This window comes from Watersipora subatra, chromosome 10 (genome assembly GCF_963576615.1).
Source record: "Watersipora subatra chromosome 10, tzWatSuba1.1, whole genome shotgun sequence".
Taxonomy (NCBI): domain Eukaryota; kingdom Metazoa; phylum Bryozoa; class Gymnolaemata; order Cheilostomatida; family Watersiporidae; genus Watersipora; species Watersipora subatra.
This window is the reverse complement of record NC_088717.1, coordinates 36382464-36404801: the sequence shown is the minus strand read 5'-3', so window position 1 is coordinate 36404801 and position 22338 is coordinate 36382464. Positions and strand designations below refer to the sequence as shown.

Here is a 22338-nt window from a genome sequence, read left to right as displayed (position 1 = left end):
TTACGTAGGGATGTTTAGACCGATTTAGAATAATAGAGATAGGTGTTTTAAAATCCATTATTATCTAAACTCAGCTTTCAAAGCAATCTCAGTCTTTTCTGAAAGGTAGATAAGCTATTTAACATTGCATATTTAACACTGAGCTCAAAAAAGCGCGATAACTACGCTAGCTTGTGATAAAATCCCGCTTTTTGAGCTCATTTTTCTTGGCATTCAGCCTATTTAAACATCATGTAACAAGCTACGAGCAATTTTAAATAGTTTATATACCTTTCGTGAAAGACTGAGATTATTTTACAGGCGTTATTTTACATAGTGATAGTTGCTTTTTCTAATCATAAATATCTATTTATATGAACTTTATTGTCAGAAGTCAAGGCTGTTCAAAGTAATTCTACCATGATACAAAAATAATAGTAAAGTAAAATAAAGCTTATAGGAAAAAGCCTCTTTTTGCATAATACTGTTTTATAAAACATATCGGCAAAGTGGTGTTGTCTGGTATAAGGTGTAGTGGATTGTCTAGGGAAGTAGGAATGTAATGGCTAGTCAGATTGTCAATATGATTTGAGTATTTTAGACAGAAAATATCTAAGAACACATTGAGCTCATCAGCATTAAGGGCATTTATATGCTGCCCGTAACTGTTCTAATCAGGTAGCGTAACCCTACAACATAATAGAACTAGTATGATAACTACCAACAATAAATATGCACATTTATTATTCAGATGAAAAGGACTTAATGCATTGTTATGTACACAGCTCATGGTATCTGTTCATAGCAACATCAAACACTAAATTTAGTTATGCAAAATACTGCTGCTCGGTTTCAAGTCTTTGAAATTGACTGCAGTGATTTATTTCTCGATGAACGCTTTCAAAATCAAATGCTTTGACATAGATGTCCTGTAGTCAACCCTTTCGGTAGCAGTACATCTGACGAGACTAGCTGTTCAATATTAATACTAGTGCAAAATGTAGGTGTTGTTTGCAATTAAAGGATGGCTTAGGTTGGCGAAGAAATATTTGCACTAAAGCACGTTCTTGTTATCATTGTAGGCAATTAAAACTGTGCAAACAAATGATTTTGTGCAGAGCTCATTGAACTGTTAATTAGAGCTAGTTCCCTTTACAACACGCTGTGTAAGTCAGACTCCTTTGCTTAAAAATGATTGGTCAGCAGTTAGACTAGCGAATAATAAACATCATACCAGGTATTTCAGATACTGATACTTTAGTCTTATGACAGAGTTTTGGAGTCAAATTACCTTTGTGTTCGTGTGGGGTAGTAAAAACGGACTGTGTGTGTATAACTTCTTAAAACCCTAATAGAAACAAACTTTCCAATTGCCTAATAGCTTGAAGCAATGAAATTTGATCAATTTTATGAACTCCTGCTAGAGGTTCCTTTTATTAGCAGCAATAACAAGTCGTTTTATTTTAAAACTGAAGTCTTGATAACTTGGGGAGTTGTCTTCCTACCTCATCCGACACCCGAGTAAACTCGGCTGAGTAGTTCTTCTTGATTGTTCCGCGCTTTCGGTTTAAATACAATAGTAAGATTTTAGTTAATCATGTATGTAATAGACTTTTGGTTCAATTCCAAAGTTTCAAATTGATTGAACAATTAGTTTTTGAGACACCAACAAAAACTACCAAAAAAGCATTTCTAACTGATCGAGAAGCGAAAAAAGGCCTGAAAGAACAGTAGTTACTAATAACACACTGATTGACTTTTTGGTAACAAAAAATCAAAATTAAACAAACCTAGGAAGCTTTTTCTCCTCAGCAACAAGAGCTTTGCACTCAACCTGTTTTCTATTCATAACAAATATAAAAACTCTATCAGACTCGGTGTACTGCAATCATTATGTTTCTCCAGTTACCTCTAAAACATCAATTCTTTGGGAGAGTGTAACAAACTATTTACACCACTTGATTTTTTATTAGGTTCCACAAACTTGAAACTTCAATATGATATGAAATTTCAAAAAGGAAGTTCTATTCTAAGTGCTTTTACGGTTGGTGAAATGTTGTGAACACGGTCCAGGATCAGGGGGACTCGCTTGTTTATACAATAATAGGCTTTGAAGTGTTAAACACCATTGAGCAGCCTTCAAGATCAAATTCTGTCAGTACAAAAATGTTGAAACTTGATGGATAGTAGTTCACTGGTACCAACTGCATACCCTGCATACCTCTGTATAGTAAAGTGTTAAAAGCGTAAACACATTGTTTAAACTGAAAAATGAAAAATGTTTGCAGCTAACAATAACCTATTTTATGGCCTTCATGGACACATTTTTTTCTAATTCAGCACCCAACAGAGACAGACTTCATACAGCAGTCTTGATTGTAGCCAAAACCCAAAGGAAATTACAGTAATACTTCAACTTACGAGTGCTCCAACATACGAGAAACTTGAGATATGAGCCAGCTTTTAAGCAAGTGTAAGCACTAACATATGAGCCATGTTTGAGATACAAGCACGTGAGTCACTTGCTAAGTATGCCGGAGGTGTTTTATGGGAACAGCATCACTCTGTATTTTTTAACTGCTCAGGTTATACTTTTGTATTGTGTTTTTTTGTGCGCGATTTTCAGTGCAGAATTATGTGAATTAAAAGTACTGCGCATTGACCGAAAGTTTGCCAGTAAAATGAAAAATAATGCAAAGAAAAAGCGAATGATAACAGTTGATATTAAACGGGAAATTATTGAAAAATATGCGAAATATATATGCCTGATTGAGCTAGCTCAGCAATTTGACAGAAATACATCCACAATTATCAAACAGAAGGATAATATTCAGGGCATTTAGTTCGCAAAAGGACTAACGATAGTTTATAAACGGCACAGCGATCTTCACGACCGCTTATGGAGAGACTGCTCAGACATCGGTTAAAAGATAAACAATTGGCCGGTGACAGCGTACTGAAACGATGCTATGTGAAAAGGCCGGGTGCTATCTATCAAAACTATAAAAATAGACATCCGGACAAGTTGGCTAGTGGTCGTGCATTAACCCTTTGTGACGACACCTGTGTTCGTCCTAATCGCAACATGAGGCGACAAAAGCAAACGTCCTTAGATAGGTTTATCTTAAAACGGCCGGCTGGTCGTGAAAGCGAAACAAAGGAAAAATTAGCTAACCAGCGAGAAACTTCAAACTATGAACGCTGAAGAAATTTTAATTACGTTAAGTTGAAAATGAAAGTTTGCTTTTAGGTTTGCTTCTAAGTTTGTCTGTTAAGACATTGATAAAATCCAGATTTATCAAAGTCAACTGTCATATTGAAGGATAACTTATATCTCTCTCCCTGGCAAATGCTAGCCTTCGCTGCTATTGTATGTATTTAATTTTACATTTTAATTAATCACATTTCCTTGCATTATTTTTTAATTGTTGCTTTTTGAAAGCATGTAGTAAGTTAGGACAATAACCAACATGTTTTTTCTGTTACAACATCTTGTTTTGAGTGTTTTATTTGCATTTTTTAGAGTATGGAAACCAACCAATATATATTTAATTGTTCTATATATAATAAATTGCACCAACATGCGAGCAAATTAACATACGAGCTCAGTCTCGGAACGCATTAAACTCGTAAGTTGAGGTATGACTGTATAAACCTACTGATCATCAGCAGAACAAAGCTGGCATGTTGTCCGTAATTTGGTGAGGCAAAGAGTTGCACAACATTTTAGACAAAGTAGCCTGAGAACCTTATATCATTATAAGCTGTTTGTTTGAGATTTTCATAATTTTATGCAATTTCTAAATTTAAAACTTTACAAGCTTGATTAAAAGTGCTTTCTAAATAGTTCAGATTTTTTTCAAAGTTCAAATGTAGGTGTGTCTTTGAAATCTCTGTAGTTTTAGAATTTATAGATGTACTTCCGTCGAGCTATCCTTCATGTGAACAACCTTTTGATAAATAGATTCATAAAAACAAAAGGTATGGAATAAAGTACAGTATTATAAATATATACATATAAAACCGAAGCAATTATGCTGTGTCACCATAACAAACCAGTATCTCCAACTTACTCAGTAATTCCTGACTTATTCTTTTTCTTTTTTCATCTGGCAAGTAACAGAATACATCATTTTTTGATAGTGACTAATGCTAATAAATAGTTAAATGTACATACAGTGACCTCTAATATCTACTAACAATTATTATAAGACATCAGTATTCATGAGTGACTCATGCAGTACTTTAACAAACTAGTGAAAAGTGCAATAAACTGATCGTAGAAACTGCAGTTATTGCACTTGGTTTGCTAAAACAAGTGCTGCCATGGTTAGCTATCGTTTCTGACACCAGTCTCTAAAAAGCAACTGCTCTAACAATTTAAACTAAGTTGACAAGCATGAGAAGATTAACTCATAAAAATATGTAAACATCAGTTCTGGTAAGTTCTGCCTGCTCTGGCAAATTCTTGTTGCTGACCCACAATCATGTTTGGTTCACAATTTTATAACCAGTTTTTAGATGATTGTCACGCATCACTCAAGATCTGATATCATTATTGTCTTTTAATAGCTTATCATATTACCTGTATCAGATGGTGCTTTGCTGACACCTCATTCTCATAAATCATTGCTACTGTTTTTGGCAGCTTACTTCGGATGACATAAACTGATTCATGACTTTCTATACATATCCAGTTCTAATTATGGCTGCTTCAAGCTAACATTGTAACATTATTACAACAAATAGCTTAATACATAATAAATTATTTATTTTGCAAAGTATTAAAAAACTATAAATAAATTATGGAATTAGTGTCTACAAAAACTATCAGTTTTTGCATTTGATGTTGCCATAACCTGATACTGCGAGCTGTTTACGTAACAATGTATTCAAGTCCTTTTCATCAAACACTGCGTAAATGGGATGCATATTTAATTTTATTAGTTTTCATATTAGCGCTACAATATTTGTAAGTTGAGTCCTATTTGTACTTGTAATTCTGAGCTAACATTGTAAGAAACATAGTTGACGATTTGAAGAAATCTTGAATAATTCAAGAACTTATGACATATCAGAAAAGATTGGGGCAACAACCATCAACGTTTTGTTGTTCAATAAAAAGAAAAAACCTGCATTCTATTTGAGTTGAAGTTTTGATCTCACAAGAGGTCAATATTTATGCATATTTTAGTTGATAAAAAACTTTCATCTCTTATGTTTGTGTGTGTTTGTTAGCTAAAACTGGTGCTACCGGGTATCAATCCTTCTATTCATCAAATGATATAAAGCGCTGTGAGATAAAAAGAAAATTTTGCTCAGTTATCTTACAATTAAAAGTGATATCTCTGATCTGCAAAAGTGGGACAAATTCAAATTCTCGAACGAGTTCGTTTGAATTTATATGCAAATCAATTATTCAGTTCCCAGAAACTTGTTTCTAACAAATTAGCTAGTCAGTGTAATATAAGGTAATACCCTGAGAAATGAATTATGAGGAACCTGATTTGTAAGTAGCAAAGAATATACAACTATAATTTCAAAGGTGTTCTTCTAACAGGAGGCAGGCCTGGAAATGTAATGCAATTATTCCATTACAGAACTCAGTGGGAGAAGCGGCGACGAGAAAGCTAAGATGCATATTCTAGCAATGAAGCTTATTCCTCTCTGCCGCTGCCTACTGTAGTATCAATTGACATTTACAATAGCTAGATTTCACTTTTAATCAATGCGTTTTATGCGGTCTTTATAGCTAACCAATGTTACTAGCATGCAAGGAAATCTTTAATATATAATTTATGACATACCTTAATCAATTGCCCTAACCTTTCCTGTTCTGTACGAACAGTTTAGAATTAATTACTTTTTACCTACAAGTCTGTCACCGGAGTAGAAAAACTATTACAAATTTCTACCACGATAATTTTAGATTAATGATTTTATTATTGGTATGACTTTTAGCCTTGGCTTCCAAATAAGTTCTGGTAGTGTTTCCCAATTGATCCTACGCTTGAGTAATCTCAGCTGTGTAGTTCTTTTTACGCTTATGTTTTACCGAGAACTACAAAACTTTGGTGGCTGTGTGCTTAATCTTTTTCAGTATAATTCTAAAGTGTCAAGTTACTTAGATAATCAGTTTTGAGATGTAATTGAAAGAGCAAGAGCATTTCTAATAAACTCAAAAATAAAAAACAACTGCTGACAGAACATTAGGTTTTAATGACACACTGATTGAGATTCTTGGTAATAAAAACTCGAAACATAGACAAGACTAAAAAGCTCCTTCTCCTCAGCAGCAAAAGCTTCACAATAAAACTAGTTGTCTTTCTATCAACCTACACACTCTATCAGACTTAGTATACTACAATCATTGCACAAACATCTGTGTTATATTTGATGAAATTCTCAAACCATTTTTCATGCTAATTGAGCAAAATCTTGTAACATTGCTGCAAACAAACCAAATCTCCAAAATGCTATTATTTCAGCCATCACAAAAATTCAAATTGAAAAGAGCCATTAGTTAGTAAAAAGCGGCGATTAAATAATTATAAATATAGTAAAACTAGCATGAAAACTAATAATAATAAATATGCACATCTACTATTCAGTAGTTATTTTCATAACATAATATACCGCATACTGTTAGCATCCTTGCTAAATGGCTCACTAAACGATTATATACTGCTAACTTCGGAATGTCTAGTTTTGACTAGTACTAATACTAGTACTAATGCGGAGAAATTTATTACACTGCTCCTTCACATAGCCTACCTACCAGGCTCTTGATATAGAGCAAGTAAATGCACCTGTTTGAACTGCTTCTTGCTAGGTTAAAACCTTTATACTTTGTATACATTAAGTAATGCAATTGAAATACAGATTTACAGATTTTTGTTAAATCAGAGCTTCAGCTTTTCAAGAATAAAGTGAGGCAAGTGCTGGAATGAGACAGTCAGATTAGGAAGTATATATGATTTCATTGTTGTCTGTGTCTACAGGTGCATTCAGTTTGGTTTGGCTAGCTCTGCTATATATTTTCACTTTGTTTGGGAGGTTCTTTGCCGTGTTAGGATATATTTAGTGATATTTTTTATGTTACTTTTCAGCTAAGAACCTTGAGATATCAGCTTAGAATAAACTTGAACAATCACTGTTTTAAAACATAGAACTAGAACAATAAAATGTCTGGTATCGTATTAAAGGGGCAGTGAGAAGACCCAACGGTAACGGTGCATCTTAGGGTGATACAACGCACATACAACGCATGCGCAATGGACATACAAGGCACTTGCAACGTACAAACATTGTGGATACAACGCGCATACACTATCATCACAACGTACATACAATAGTCAATAGAAAATAAATAGAATACTTTGTGTAATGTTTAAGACCCGTTTTATTAACAGACTATAAATATAAATAGAATATTAAATAATAATATAATATTATTACTACTATTATTATTATTACACATCAATATTATTAATAATATTAATGTGTTAACAGTGTCACATTGTGGCGCATGCATTGTTAATTACTTGTGTCGGCGTTGTATCTACAATGTTTGTGCGTTGCCCATCCGTTGTATGCTCGTTGTATGCGCGTTGTACCGACCTAAGATGCACCGTTACCGACCAAACTGGGTGTTTAAACCGAGTATAAAAACATCTAATAATTGTATGTTTTAGACAAACAGATACTGGAGATTTGATAAAAGGTCCACCCAGGCACAAGCGTTTAAAGAGGCGATCCTCTCCTACTTCAAACTTTAGCAACTTCACGGAACTCATAAATTCTATGTTGGACAGTGAAAGATATGACATGCAGCTGAGACCAGGATTTGGAGGTTGGTATCAAGTCCATTTCTAGACATAGATGTGTGAGAATAGCTGAGTAGAGTAAGTCAGACAAACGATATCATTTATGTTAGTAGCTAGATTACCACTATTATCATCGGAGGCCTTTTTCACTCATTGCGTATATGTAAAATAGAAATTAGAATAATAGTCAAATTTTTAAAGAATATGAAGCCCGTTTAATAATAATAAAATTGTCTTTAATAAAAAAAATACTACCAACTACCTTAAAATTTTGCTTCATTTTTATGAGAGAGTGTAATGGTGATTTGGATAAACAAGCAAATAGCTGGTTATCTCACAGTAAATTCGTAACCGAAGTAAGTAACATGTTACCGTGAGCTTGAATAAACACCAGCTATAACAAAGTCGTTATAGCTGGTGTTTGTCTAAAGCTTATATTAGAGTGTCTGGAATAATTATGTATAATATATATTCAAGAACTAGAGACATAAACAAACCATATTTGTAATAAATTCAGAAACAAAAATCAACATTTTAAAACAAAAATATTAGCATTGTTTGCTCTGCCAGTTGCGTTCAGATTGTTGTTTTTGCTTAGAACCATTTCTAAGCAAAAACAAGATATCTAAGTAACGTATTCTTCTAGCTGTTCAATATCTTTTACAGTCGGCGTCTTCTGACCTTGACTCTTCTTCTACATAACTTAGCTAGTCTATATTAGCCTCTAAACAACGTTTAAGTCAAACAAAACTTTCATGCGATGCCATTTTGAATAGACACTTCTACCGCAAATAAAGAGAAGTCACGTGTAGTCAAAATTGCCTCCTAAATTTAGCCAAAAATGTAGTAGCGCAGATTCCAGATTCCATTGTTAATGTGATAACTTTTTTCATATAGACTGAAGTCTCAAAATCGCGCTAAAAATGGAATTACTACTAGTCTGATACAGCTACTAATGATTTGTATGGTGTTGCATTTGGAGTTTTAACGAAAAACTATAAAAACTTGGAGTTGGAAAACGAACTTCGATAAAAACAGAAACAACCAACGAATTAATTGTTATTGATGCAATCGAGTCATTATTAGCACGGTTTGTGGACATATTTCTACTGATCACTTTCTATTATGGGTTTGCAAGCATCAAGAATGTTAAATAGTGGCAGTCAAATAGAAATGGTGTTCAAATAGAAGTGACCTTCAATTAAAGGATGGTGCTATATTTTTCTACCCTTCTCCCATAATAGCGCTCAAATAAAAGATGGCATCCCAATACAGGTTTTACATTACATTTGATTACTGAAATGCTTCTATCTCACCTAACCATTGGGAATCTAACTTATCGATAGGCTAGCTCAGCTCATGCAATTTTAACAAACATCTAAAAGTGATACAGTAAATTATTAATGTAAGTTAAATATGATCTATATACTTCAAGTCTCTGGTGGCCACCAATCCAACTTATTTTATCTCAGAGTTCTTATTTAAAGCAGAGAACAAGTTATTAGAGAGCTTGTTAAATACATGGAGAGTAAACACAACTGATACATAACCTGATACTACATTCAGAAAAACATGCACAATTTAATGACAGCGTTTTGTGCTGACACATTCAAATAGCTAAGCGATCTGATATGCATGAGCTGACTAGGAATTTGTAGAGATATCTTCAAAATCTAGCTAGCTTGCTACCCAATAGAATAGCTTTTGAAATATACGGAATGTACGAAATGCATCTGAGGAAGCTAGACAGTTATTTAGTTAGTTTTCCATTTTTGTAATGTATAAAACCATAATAAAACTGACATCACCCTTCTGCTGTTGGAAAAAACAGATTAAATTCATTTAGTTGCCACTGAATTAATACATTCAAATCTCGATTTATGTGACTCTGTTTTTGACCGTATCATTGGCAATAAGATCTACTATTTTTATTAACAAATCTTGGCTTTGGCAATCACAAAATTTAAAAACTTAGCCAATATTTGAACACAATGAATCTGGTGTTTTTCTACACGCAGATGAAAGGTTATAGAGTAAATATGAACCGGTGCAGACATGGCATCAACTCGATTGAGTAATTTTAGTTGCAATTACTAAAAAGCTGATTAGAAGAGTGTGACCAATATTTCACAGCAGAAACTGAAATTTTGCCATAGCCTTATTGTCTAGCACGCCTGACCTACATACAACAGGTGGTGGTTCAATTCCTAACTAAGGCCACGGATGGTGACAGGAATTACAGCTAACTTTAATTTACTTTCTCTACCTAGGCGTGTTTCCAGTCATTGAGGTTTCTTAGCCACTAGACTCAGACATGTTCAGCCAAAATCTCAGAGTCATTGTTTGTATAATAATGCTCTTAAAAACACACACAGCCCCTGCTTGCTGTAAGCTAAGCAGACATACATGATCTTTTAGTAATTGCTCACAAAAAAGGTACCAAAGTTCAGTTGAAAATATGCAAAATTTCTTTGTTAAAAAAAGTATTGCCTTTGGCACCATAAAAAACCAATGAGACTAGAATCTGAACACTCTACACTAAGTTCAGACATTGCAACACAATTTTAGCACCAAAACTTCTTACTCTGATCAGAGGCAACTGTTAAATGAATATAACTCTGTGTAGATGACATCTGCTTAACAGAGACTGCGTTTGGCTCCGTGATCTTGGCTGGACATGTCTGAGTCTAGTGGCAAGAAAGCCTCAATAACTGGGGACACACTCAGTTGCAGAGAGCTATTCAAAGTTGGATGTAATTCCTGTCACCACCAGTGGCCCTTTTGGAAATTGAACCCTAACCCGTTGTATGCGGGTTATTGCGTTGTAAATCAGTAGGCGGCAAGCAGCTCTTTAATGATAAATGATAGATGATGAACTAGTACTGCTCCCAAAACCATTAGCAACACTGTTGAACAAGAACAGCTAGCTAAACATAATAGTTCAATGCTTTGCTAAACATAATAGTTCAATGCTTTGCTAAACATAATAGTTCAATGCTTTGGTAAAACATCTAGCCTAAAGGCAACTATGAGGTTTTAAAAAAGATGAACTTGACATTTGAGTCCCCATGGTCAACCCTTACTGATCTCACAGTAATGTTATGTATCCTCTAGCTAAGATTTCTTGGCCTAAAGGAGATGTGAGTCTCAGGAGGACCCTCCAAACTCTTTATCTAGCTCGAGGATGTGAAGGCATTCGTGACTTTTTGTGCCTGACTAAATAATATTCTGATACTCTCATCTGCTCTTAGCTTTGAGGGATTGTTGGTGGGTTTAGCCAAGGCCCCCTAAAACTTGCTTTTAATATAAACAAACTGACATGTTGACATATTGACAGAAGTTATTTTCCTGACTTTGTGTAACGTTAGCTACAGTCTTGATGAGACTTGATGCTATCATATTTAACTGTGTCATCAATAAGATAGACTTGGATGTGAATAGGTTATGTATGCCTAATCCTTGTTACATTCCAGGAACTCCTTTTCATGCATTTATTTATTGAATGCCATATTTTAGGTCCTCCAACAGAAATAGATGTGAACATAAATGTAAGAAGTATGGGGCCAATATCTGAAGTCGAATCTGTAAGAATACAATGTTTACTATAATTATTACAAAATGCGGCTTATCCTAGAACAGTAGAATGCAACTCATGGTTAACCAATATATTATTAAAAATGTAATTTAATAAAATAAACCAAAACACAGTACCACGTAACATAATATAATTTAACATACTATAATATGGTATAAAATGATATCATATAGTAAATATAATATAATATATTATATAATATATATATTATATAGTGCATATAAATGTATTATATTATTATTTAATATATATACAAATGTACATTATATAATATATATAAATATATTCTATTATGATTTAATATAACATCGTGTAATATTGTATAAAATAAGATGATAAAACATGACATTATTAAATATAATACAATATAGTAACAAGTAATGCAAAATATATCATATTTTACATTATATCTTTAATAACATAATAAAATAATACAACATAACATAATTTTGTATAACGTAATATAATATCATTTAATACAATTCAATAGATGTAATACAGAATCATATAACATGATATAACAGAGCCCAGTATAGATGAGGCTCAACATAACATATTGTGTACACAGAAATATAACATGAATGACATGTAAAAAAAATACAGCGTAGTATAATAAAATACAATGTATTATTATATGATGAAATATATCACTGTTTAGTAAAAATAATACATTACAGTTGACTGGCTCATTGCATTATGGTGCCATGCAATACATTACATCTAGCAAATATTTAAAAAGGTTTTAATGAGAAAGATTATTTGATTATATAGATCAACATTCTCTACAAAGAAGAGAGAGAGAGAGAGTCAGTCACTTATGCCTTTATCTATACACATGTATAAATATATTAAACTAGATTACTTTCTATAAAGATGTTAAAATATTAGTTTGCTCTTAAGTTTTTCAAATCTTTTGCATCACATTTGATCGGCCTTTAATACAAATGTATCTTTTTTTTAGTTTCATAGGGTACTGCTTAGGACAAAACTGCATCTAATCGTTATATCTTCTTCCGTTGCAGATGTTTCAAATGGACTGCTATTTCCGCCAGTACTGGTATGACAAGCGACTTAGCTTTTCTCGAGAAGTTTACAACAACTCTATGCTGCTTTCAACTCATGTTTTAAAAAAGATGTGGTCACCTGACACATACATAACCAATGGTAGAAAGTCCACACTCCATACAATAACAGTTCCTAATATGTATATTAGAATAGATCCGGATGGTAGGGTCTCATTCAGTCAAAGGTAACTCTATTTAAATTAGTATAAATTGCTTTACACTTAACAGCAAAGAACTTGTTTTTAAAACAGGACTTTTAGTTGAGATGTTATAAAATACTTGGGGTTTAAAAGATGCTATTAAATATTAAAAACGCAACTTTCAAGTTGAAAGAATGCAATAGCCTTGATGGTTTTAGAATGTCAGGTCAACTGCTAATAAAACTTCTGAATGATGCTAAAAATTAGCTAGAGTGACACCAGCAACAGTTTGAAAAACCTGTAACAAACCATTGAACAGATGCTGAATTCAAATGCTAGATTCTCTAACATTCAAAAAATGTTAGAGACATCAGAAGAAAAAACCATCAAAACAGTGTCATGAAGGTAATGGCAAAAAGTTAGAAAAACTTTAGAATAATTTGAGAAAGACGTTAAAAAATAATTAGAAAGGTATAAGAAAGGGATTTTTAAAAAGTTAGTAGATAAATGTTAGAATGACATTAACAAGATGTTAGAAAAAAACTGGAAAGATATTAAAAAGCCACTAGAAAAATGTTAAAAAGATTTTTGAGTAACATTAAAAATGACATTGAAAAAATGTTAGTATTGTAACAACTGTCAGCTTGCATTAACATTAACAATAACTTGACATTTTTATTCACTAGGCATTAGTTTGAAAGTTTGGCATACTCCATTTATTTTATGGTATGCACGACTGTCTACTACAATATCTTTTAAGTTATTCAGCAGATTTCTCATCATGACAAACTCAAGTTCTACGACTTGCTTTTTGTTTGCAATTTATAGCCCAGCTTAAATTTGTATTACCTTACAAGGCCCTGGTATCTCACTTTGTAGTACCTGCTGTTACAGCTGTACTTTAGCATTTTGATCAACTTCACCAGCTCATCCTTTACTTACACTTACTTTAACAATTTGTGCGTATGCTATCTAGTTATAGATTTAGTTAATTAGTAATTGTTTGCTAGCTGACGCAAACCTGCGAGAATTTATTACTAAAACACCTGTAATCAATATCGAGGCATCTTTGATATAACAGAAGCTAGTTAGTTAATTCCGTAATGAACATTGCTAAAATCTCTAATTTCCTTTTGGTCATCAAAAACACGTGTAGCGTAGAAATATTTCAGGCACTGTACAACCTTTTTTATAGTCTTCCAGTTCTGTTGTGATATTCCTTTTACAGCAAAGTGAAATACTAAACATTTCTCTCTACAAATGTACTAAATTACAATGTTTTAACTGGTGACAGTTTTAGTGAACATTCTATCGCTGCAAATATATCAATTTTGTATTCTTAAAGGGTTACTCATCTCAAATTTTAAAAGATTTTATAGGAAATTATAAAAACTTTTTATCATTTGAGGTTTTGTTGGTTGTTTTATGTAATCTGACTGCCAGGATGTTTCATGATTAAAATCAGCAAGACTTGACCGTGATTCAAACACTAGACAGAAAAATATGTGCTCAGGCTTCCTAAGAAATGTCAGTAGTCATGAATATTGGTTATGAGTGATAGAGATACATCTCATCAACATTGGGTACTTTATATATATATATATATATATATATATATATATATATATATATATAAATTAAGAAATTAGATAGTTCACTTATCTTTCAGCTACTGACAGTTTCCTGCTAGTGCATTCTTCAGGCTGTAGACTTCAACTGTAGACTTCAGGCTGCATTCTTCAGGCTGTTGAAGTCTACAGCCTGAAGAATGCACTAGCAGGAAACTGTCAGTAGCTGAAAGATAAGTGAACTATTTAATTTTCTAATTTATACTGCTCCATCCTATGTTGAGCACTCTGATTTTAGTTCTAAGTATGATACATTTTAATATATATATATATATATATATCTATTTCTTCCAAATGCTATATACATGTATATAGCATTTGGAGGAAAAACTCGACAAATTTTAGCCAACCTAAATTTAGATCATTTAAAACTTCTACAGCAATGGATCTGAGGCTATTTTTAAAATTTTGTTTCAACAATCATGAGCAAATACAAAATAGAACACACATTGAAACACTGCAATAGTTTGATGTCCCAATGAAAGGAACAAACATAAAGTGTGACTATTGGCGTTATTTTTGTTGAAGTATTTATCTTCTGAGCATTTTAACTGTGATCAGGTTTTTTCAAATTTAATCTTAAAACATGCTGGCAGTCAGATCACAAATCAAACAACCAAAAAAACTTCAACTGATAAATATATCTGTACTTTCTAATAAAATCCACTCAAACCTTTTTAGGTAAAGCAAAATATATATCTTGTGCCCTATGCTTAGCAGTTTAAAACAAGATGCAAAACATTTTTAATAAAAACTTAGAAAGTTCAATGAAGATGAGCGTTGTTTTCACCCGTTCCATTGTTTTCAGTCTTCCAAATATTCAAACATGGTTTAAAACATCTTATTAAGTATTTTCTTCACCTGTTATACAATCTAGCAGCATTTCAGTCTGTTGGCCTAATCTGACAAAGTGAATACTTATGAAATTTTGTGATTTATATAACTAGCTCTGAGCAAAACACTGGATACCGTTTGAAGAAGTCTTTCAAAAAAACTTTAAAACTTTAATTTTAAAATTAAAATTTGAGACTATGTCTTCAAAGCATACAATAAACCTCCATGCCTGATAAGTTTGCATAGTTATAAAATTTTCTATGGTAAGAACACTTATATATACATAAACAAAATGTTGATCTACAGGGTAATCATAATAGAAGATATTTATATATATTATATAATGTATATTTGTGTATATATTAAAAATAATATGATACATTGATATATATTATATAATATATATTTATATATATTATATAATATATTATATTAACTATATGATATTATTTTATATAACTAGCTCATAGCAAAACACTGGATAATGCTTGAAGTCTTTCAAAGAAGTTTTAAAACTTTAATTTAAAAATTTAAATTTCAAGATTAAAATTTGAGACTATGTCTTCAAAGCATACAATAGACCTCTATGCCTGATTATTTTACATAGTTAGGAAATTTTCTGTGCTAAGAACACTTATACCAAACAAAATGTTGATATGCAGGGATTGTTCCAATATCTGTTAAAGTTTTCTTGCTATTGAAAATAATTTTTGATTTTTTAGGCTCACAATCAAAACATTATGTCCGATGTCACTCAGAAAATATCCCTTGGACTCACAGACTTGTACAGTCACCATTGGCAGCTGTAAGTGTTATCTTCTTTAAATCATATTTAGTAGGGCGGGACAACTACATCTTGACCTTTATTAATCCAAAGAATTGACTTCAATAACATATTTTAAAAATAATTGGATTTTCTTTTTTGCTCTTGATGTACAAAAAAAATTCTATTTTCTGATCTCTTATGGCATCCAGGTTGAAAAAAAGCTTGGGCATTTTTTTGGTAGTGTTGTTACTATGTGTACATACATATGAGTGCATCGGAAAATGCTACCCTTGCATAGAAATTGTTTGAAACTAGACTGTAACGAAAACTTCTGCATAGATGCAAAACAGCTTCAGTGATTTAGTAGTCTTCATGCATTTAACCTGAAAACTTTGCACATAGCCTTGCTACCTAGCAGAATATAATTTTATTGCTCCTTATGTGAGATCCACTTTAGCATTCTTCATAACGGTAAGCTATATTGTCTAATCGCTAATAACCTAGTGTTATCAATCAGCCTTCTGAATATGCAAGTACCAATATACATTGTGAAACGTGTAAAAATATATAGCCTTATATATCAACATTATGAAACTTGAGTCCAACATAATTTGGGAAATGGTTTTTCACATGATCCTACACTCGAGTAAACTTAGTTTTGTAGTTTTTCTTTGTTTTTTCGTATTTCACGTTTATGTAAAACTATCGGAATGTCCGGCGCTGCACGGGTATCAAAAATCAGCTTACAAGCAGTGATAGCAATGCCACATTTATAAACTCAGCTTATAAACAACATCCTTTACCATTAGCCTGATACATTGCCAATGTCTCATTCAAGTAAGCTAGTTATATAAGGGTCTTTCTAATACATAAAATGACGTTGCGCCATAACAGAGAGCGGTAGATTTTTTTCACCCGCATACCAAAATATATCACCCAATGAATCCATCAATCTCGCGTTGATAAATTGGTAAAGCATTTGTCTGGCAAATGGGAGGTTCCGCAAATGACAAAAATGACAATCCTTGTCATTCTTCAGGTCAAATCTTCTGTGATACGAATTTTTCATTCTAATACTTTAATAGCTATAGCTGGACATACTGAATTACACACAAATACACACATGGAGTTTGAGATTTATATAGTAGATGTACGAGATAGATTAGCACTTGGAGCATGAAGCTTTAAAATACTATCTAGATCAAAAGAAATTGTGCTATCCTAGAATGGTTGTTAATATGGTCTAGAATCAGGGACTCGCTTGTGTTTACAAGATTAGGCTTCAAAGGGCTGAATAAGCAATCATACTTTTAGTTGGCTATAAAAGAGAAGATGTGCAGTTCCGATGGAAAACAGGAGACAACCAATCGGTAGTTCGAACTGAAGATATAGCCATGTCTCAGTTTCATCTTGAGTATATTACTGTGAAGGCGTATAACCACTCACGCATGAAAGATGCAAACGGTTAGTAAGAACAAAACTCTTCATGATGTTTTCTTAATTTAAGTGTTAGTAGTGCAAAATGGTATTCGCCAAATTTATGTTATATTTAATGGATTTGTAAGAGCCAATAATTAAAACCCTACTAGAGGCAGCATTAATTTATCTAAATACATAAAACAAAATACTTGGGAAAATGTGCTTTAAGGTTTTTAGCGGCTTTTGCTAACTTCTAAACTTGAGATCACACTGTTGATAACCTTGACCTTGATAATAAATTTGAAAGTCTTTCATGTATCAGCATTGATCGACCAACAAGAGGGCCTGATCTACAACTTACAGGTTGTGGGTTTGAGTCTTAATTGCTTTTGAGTGATGTTTGTGGTTTCTCAGCATTCTTTCTAAATGACGAGTCAGCTTTTCTTGATTTAAAACAAAGTTAAGAATAGATGCAACAAAAGTTTAAATAAAATGATTAGCTAGAAATTTTTCACAATGTCACCCAATATCTAATTTTTGCTGGAGAGAATAATTAGTGTTCACTTGTCAAATATAAACACTTGTACTTCAGCGTAGGTGAGAAAAAGGTCAAATAGGTAAACCAGATTTATTGGTTAAAAATAACTGTTGGCTGCATACCCAAAGAAGCTTTTTGCTTTATGCTTTCTACATTATTATTCTTGTAACGCAGGCATCTTGTAAGCAAGAGTTCATTATATATATAACTCTTTTAAGAGTGGAGCTTGACTGTTTTTACAAATAAACACACTGTAGCTCAGTCTATATCATTCCTGTAGAGAAACCTGTTTATTTCCAATAAAATAATAGATAGATACATGTATGTAGATAGGTAGATAGGTAAGTAGGTAGATAGGTAGATAGGTAGATAGATAGGTATATAGGTAGATAGGTAGATAAATAGATACATGTAGATAGATAGATAAGTAGATAGATAGATACATGTAGATAGATAAATAAGTAGATAGATAGATACATGTAGATAGATAGATAAGTAGATAGATAGATACATGTAGATAAATAGATAAGTAGATAGATAGATACATGTAGATAGGTAGATAGATAGATACATGTAGATAGATAAGTAGATAGATAGATAAGTAGATAGATAGATAAGTAGATAGATAGATACATGTAGATAAATAGGTAAATATGAACTTTGTTATCACCAATCAATGCAGTTCAAAACAAATTAGACCATAAAACAAAAAAGAAATATAAATAGTAACAATGTATTACCTATTCTTACAGACATGGCAAGTATTTTGGAGACCACTTTCATACTCAAGCGAGAGACTGGATACTACCTGCTCAATATCTACATACCCTGCGGCATGTTAGTCGCCCTATCATGGGTTACCTTCTGGCTGAACAGAGAGGCTTCTGCTGCTAGAGTTTCATTAGGTCAGTTTGAACAAAAAATGCCTCGCTCATTTGCATAGGGAGTGTTGATCCACTTAATCAAAAAAGCTCATTATTTGAACCTTTTCTAAATATCTGGTACATGTATTGGATTACATCATCATAATGCAGCGAGTCAATCAACTGCAATGTAATAATATATTTCATTATATAATTGTATACAATTGTATAGAACTATATGCCAATTATATGCAACTATCGTGAAACCTTTATTTGAATGCCATGGAGCTATAGTTTTCACCTCATTTTCCTATAGTGGCGCTTTCTTAGAGAGTAAAATGTCTAGGTAAAACACAATGAAACCCTCAAATAAAGGGTGACACTGTATTTTTTAAATAGTTTGTCAAAATTTTAGAAAGATAATTTTAACCCTTTTATGGGCAAAGCGAACGCTGCCTATGTTTTGCAAATTCCAATGGGTCGAGTAACACTCGCCATTTGGAATGCAAAAAATCTGTTATAACTAACCTCCAACTTGTTGTATATCTCTAAATAAGTATGCATTAGGAAATTGAAAAATATCTTTACTAGTTCATATTTATTGCCCGCAATTAACTTGCTATGATATTATAGCTTGCTTTGCAGTTTGTTTGAGCATTGAACTTTTTATTTCATTTTTAATTTGAAGGAATATTTTTATTTTATAGCTATATCTTACATGTTACATAAAAACTTATAGCACTCATTAATATGCTTGCTACAGTTTGCAGCTATAAGTAACATTCTATGTGCAATAGAAGTAGAGTTATAAGCATTGATCCATCGAAAGCTGAGTTTAGATAATAATAATACTGATGCTATGAAATAATATGCTATAAATCTGCAAATTTACAAGTTATTTAATAATAATCTATCAAATGCTACAAATATATATTAAAGAACAAATGACATAAGCACGCCATATTTATAATATATACAAAAACAAAAATTAACAGTTGTGAAACCAAAATATTTGTGCCATTTGCGCTCACAGTCGCGTTTTGATTGTTGCTTTTGTTTGAACCATTTAATCTTCTTCTGGCTGTTCAATACTTTCTACAGTGTCTTCTGACCTCAACTCTTTTTCTGCACTGCTGAACTAGTCAATATTAGCATCTAAAAAATTTTAGCAGAGCAAAACTTTTGCGTTGCCACTTAGCTTACACATTTTGCGCAAGTAAAGGTTTTATGTCGTGTGTAAGCTTGCACATGCACTCTCTGAGGTTTTGTATACAGCAGCACAAATTCCATCATAATTACTAAATCGTTTTTATACACGTCGAAGTCTCAAGACCGTGTAAAAGAAGGAACTTCTATAATTAGCCTGATACAGTTATTAATAGTTTTTATGGTGTTGCTTTCAAAGTTTTAACCAACCAACCATAAAGCTCTGGAGGTAGAAAACAGACTTTGACATAAGCAGGAACAAAGAAATAAATAATTGTCATTGTTTTAACCAAACCAATATTAGTACCATTTTGTGGACACTTTTCTATGGATCACTTTCTATTATGGTTTCGTAAAGATCAAAGAATTTCAAAATGTCTGTCAAATAGAAGGGGCATTCAATAAAATGATGATGCTCTATTTTGCAACCCTTCTTCCATAGTGACATTCAAATAAAGGTGGCATTCAAATAAAGGTTTCATGGTATATACAATTATATACAATCATATACCAGTTATATACCAATTGTATACTAATTATATACGAGTATGTTTACTACTAGACACAAAGACAAACAAAGCAACAATGCAAATAATTATAATTTCAATTTTTTTACAGGCATCTTAACATTTCTCACGACAATCACGATAGGAATGTCAGAAAGATCTGGCCTTGCCAAGGTTGAATATATCACAGCCTTAGATCTATACATGCTCCTCACCATGGGCTATGTCCTCGCAGCATTTTTTGAGTATGCGGGTGTAAATTACTTCACAAAGATTTCAAAACCAGATGATTGCAAACCGATTTATTCATTCAAACCTGAAGAACTGTTGGTAAGTAAACATCAGATGTTAGAAGTTTAACTCGTTGCAGTTAATTACAAAATACTACTGTTATGTGAGAAAAAATCCCTGAAAACAAAAACTGTGATAATTGTGCTTCAACGAAAGTTTACTTGTTACCTACCTCCCAAGGCTTGGGATGCTTAAATAAACTTTTATTCAGCGCTTTTTAACAGTTATTGTGAAAGCTTAAAATTAGTCTTGTCTCTCATATCAAATTTAAGATTGCAAAAATTTTACCATCCACAAACATTTCGGTGTTTTTATACGTGATGAGCAACCTTTAGGATGAAATCAGAACATTTTTGTATACAGACATCGAGCTGTCAGAAATTATGAGACCACCCAAAATTCACACCGTTGGTCATCTTGGCACCCTCGCTGGAGCAATGTTAATCCATTTAATTGCTACATATTGCAGATGCAAAAATTTTTCTTCGTTCTAGCAAAATAAAAAAATGCCGAATGACCCTTATTAGAGCCACTAACTTTTAAAGTTGTTCCAATTATGTTGTAATAGTCTCAATAAAATATAAAATTAGTTAGTTGACAATAAGCAAATAATTAAGGTATTTTCTGAATTTTGTCATGGTCAGTTACATGCGCATTTTCATTAAAAAATCAATTGCCAATTTCTGATTATTGGAAACTCATTCTTTATAAATCACTAAAAAATTCCGCATCGACAGGGGTATGGTTTGTGAAGGTTTTTGGTAAAACTAAAGCAGTTAATCATTGCTACCAGCAAATATTGCATAATTGGCTTCATAATTTTAGATGGCAGTGTAATAACTCTGCCAAATTTTTAAACTTGAACTTTTGCAGTTTACTGGTATTAACTATAAATACACATTTATCATTTTATTTCAACTTGTTGACCCTCTCGCAATCATGTTACTGATTTCAGAAACACCAAACATGGCAGATGTAGACAATGCTTCTTTATGTTGTAGCCACCTCCACCTCCTCCCCAAAGAAGAATGAAAAAGCGAAATTGCTTAGTTAAATTTTTTCTATGCTTTATCGGCCATGTTGGATATCGACTGAAACTGAAAGCGCATAAAAATGATATGAACAGCGTTAGTAAGATAGACTTGGTGTCTCGCTTTTTATTCCCCTTTACATTTTTTGTGCTAAATATTCTTTATTATTTGGCATATGTGCACATAGATATCTACTAAAAATATTGAGAAATATGCTCTTTGATAGCTGCTAGCCAGAATATAGGACTATAGAGAATTGCATGTGCAGGATTTTTATTCTTTTTCGAAGCAAGTAAAATATTTTGAAATTTCTACATTTTATTTTTAGGACAAACTTGTTATACTCACTATAAGTAAAATGTATAAATATTACGCAGCAAGTTTGCATGATACTTGTAGGTTGAAAGGCCTTTGACTACCTCAATATTGTAATCAAGAGTTATGAACCCAATGCTGGTTTTATGTAGCACCTGGTTGAGAGAACAACTCCTTATTTGTATGAAATATAATCAAAGTGCCGTAACTCTTCATTACAACATTGTAAGGCGAGAACTTTTTGATAATAATGTTATTTAATTTTTATGATGTACTTATATTTTTATAAAACAATTTATGATATTTTGCCATAAATATACCATGCCCACAAATGGCA

General features: G+C 32.4%; 1 protein-coding gene across 2 annotated transcripts in view; it reads left to right on the top strand.

The window, feature by feature from the left end:
* The window catches only part of LOC137405658 (gamma-aminobutyric acid receptor subunit alpha-5-like), a 27696-nt gene extending 5358 nt beyond the window's left edge, over positions 1–22338 (top strand). For both annotated transcript variants that reach the window (XM_068091992.1, XM_068091991.1), the window contains exons 3-10: positions 7674–7831; positions 11322–11389; positions 12423–12649; positions 15789–15871; positions 17147–17296; positions 18542–18694; positions 20477–20694; positions 21657–22338. In XM_068091992.1, the coding sequence (XP_067948093.1) occupies positions 7674–7831; positions 11322–11389; positions 12423–12649; positions 15789–15871; positions 17147–17296; positions 18542–18694; positions 20477–20694; positions 21657–21884 (1285 nt within the window). In that variant the 3' untranslated portion in view covers positions 21885–22338. The remainder of the gene's footprint in view (positions 1–7673; positions 7832–11321; positions 11390–12422; positions 12650–15788; positions 15872–17146; positions 17297–18541; positions 18695–20476; positions 20695–21656) is intronic.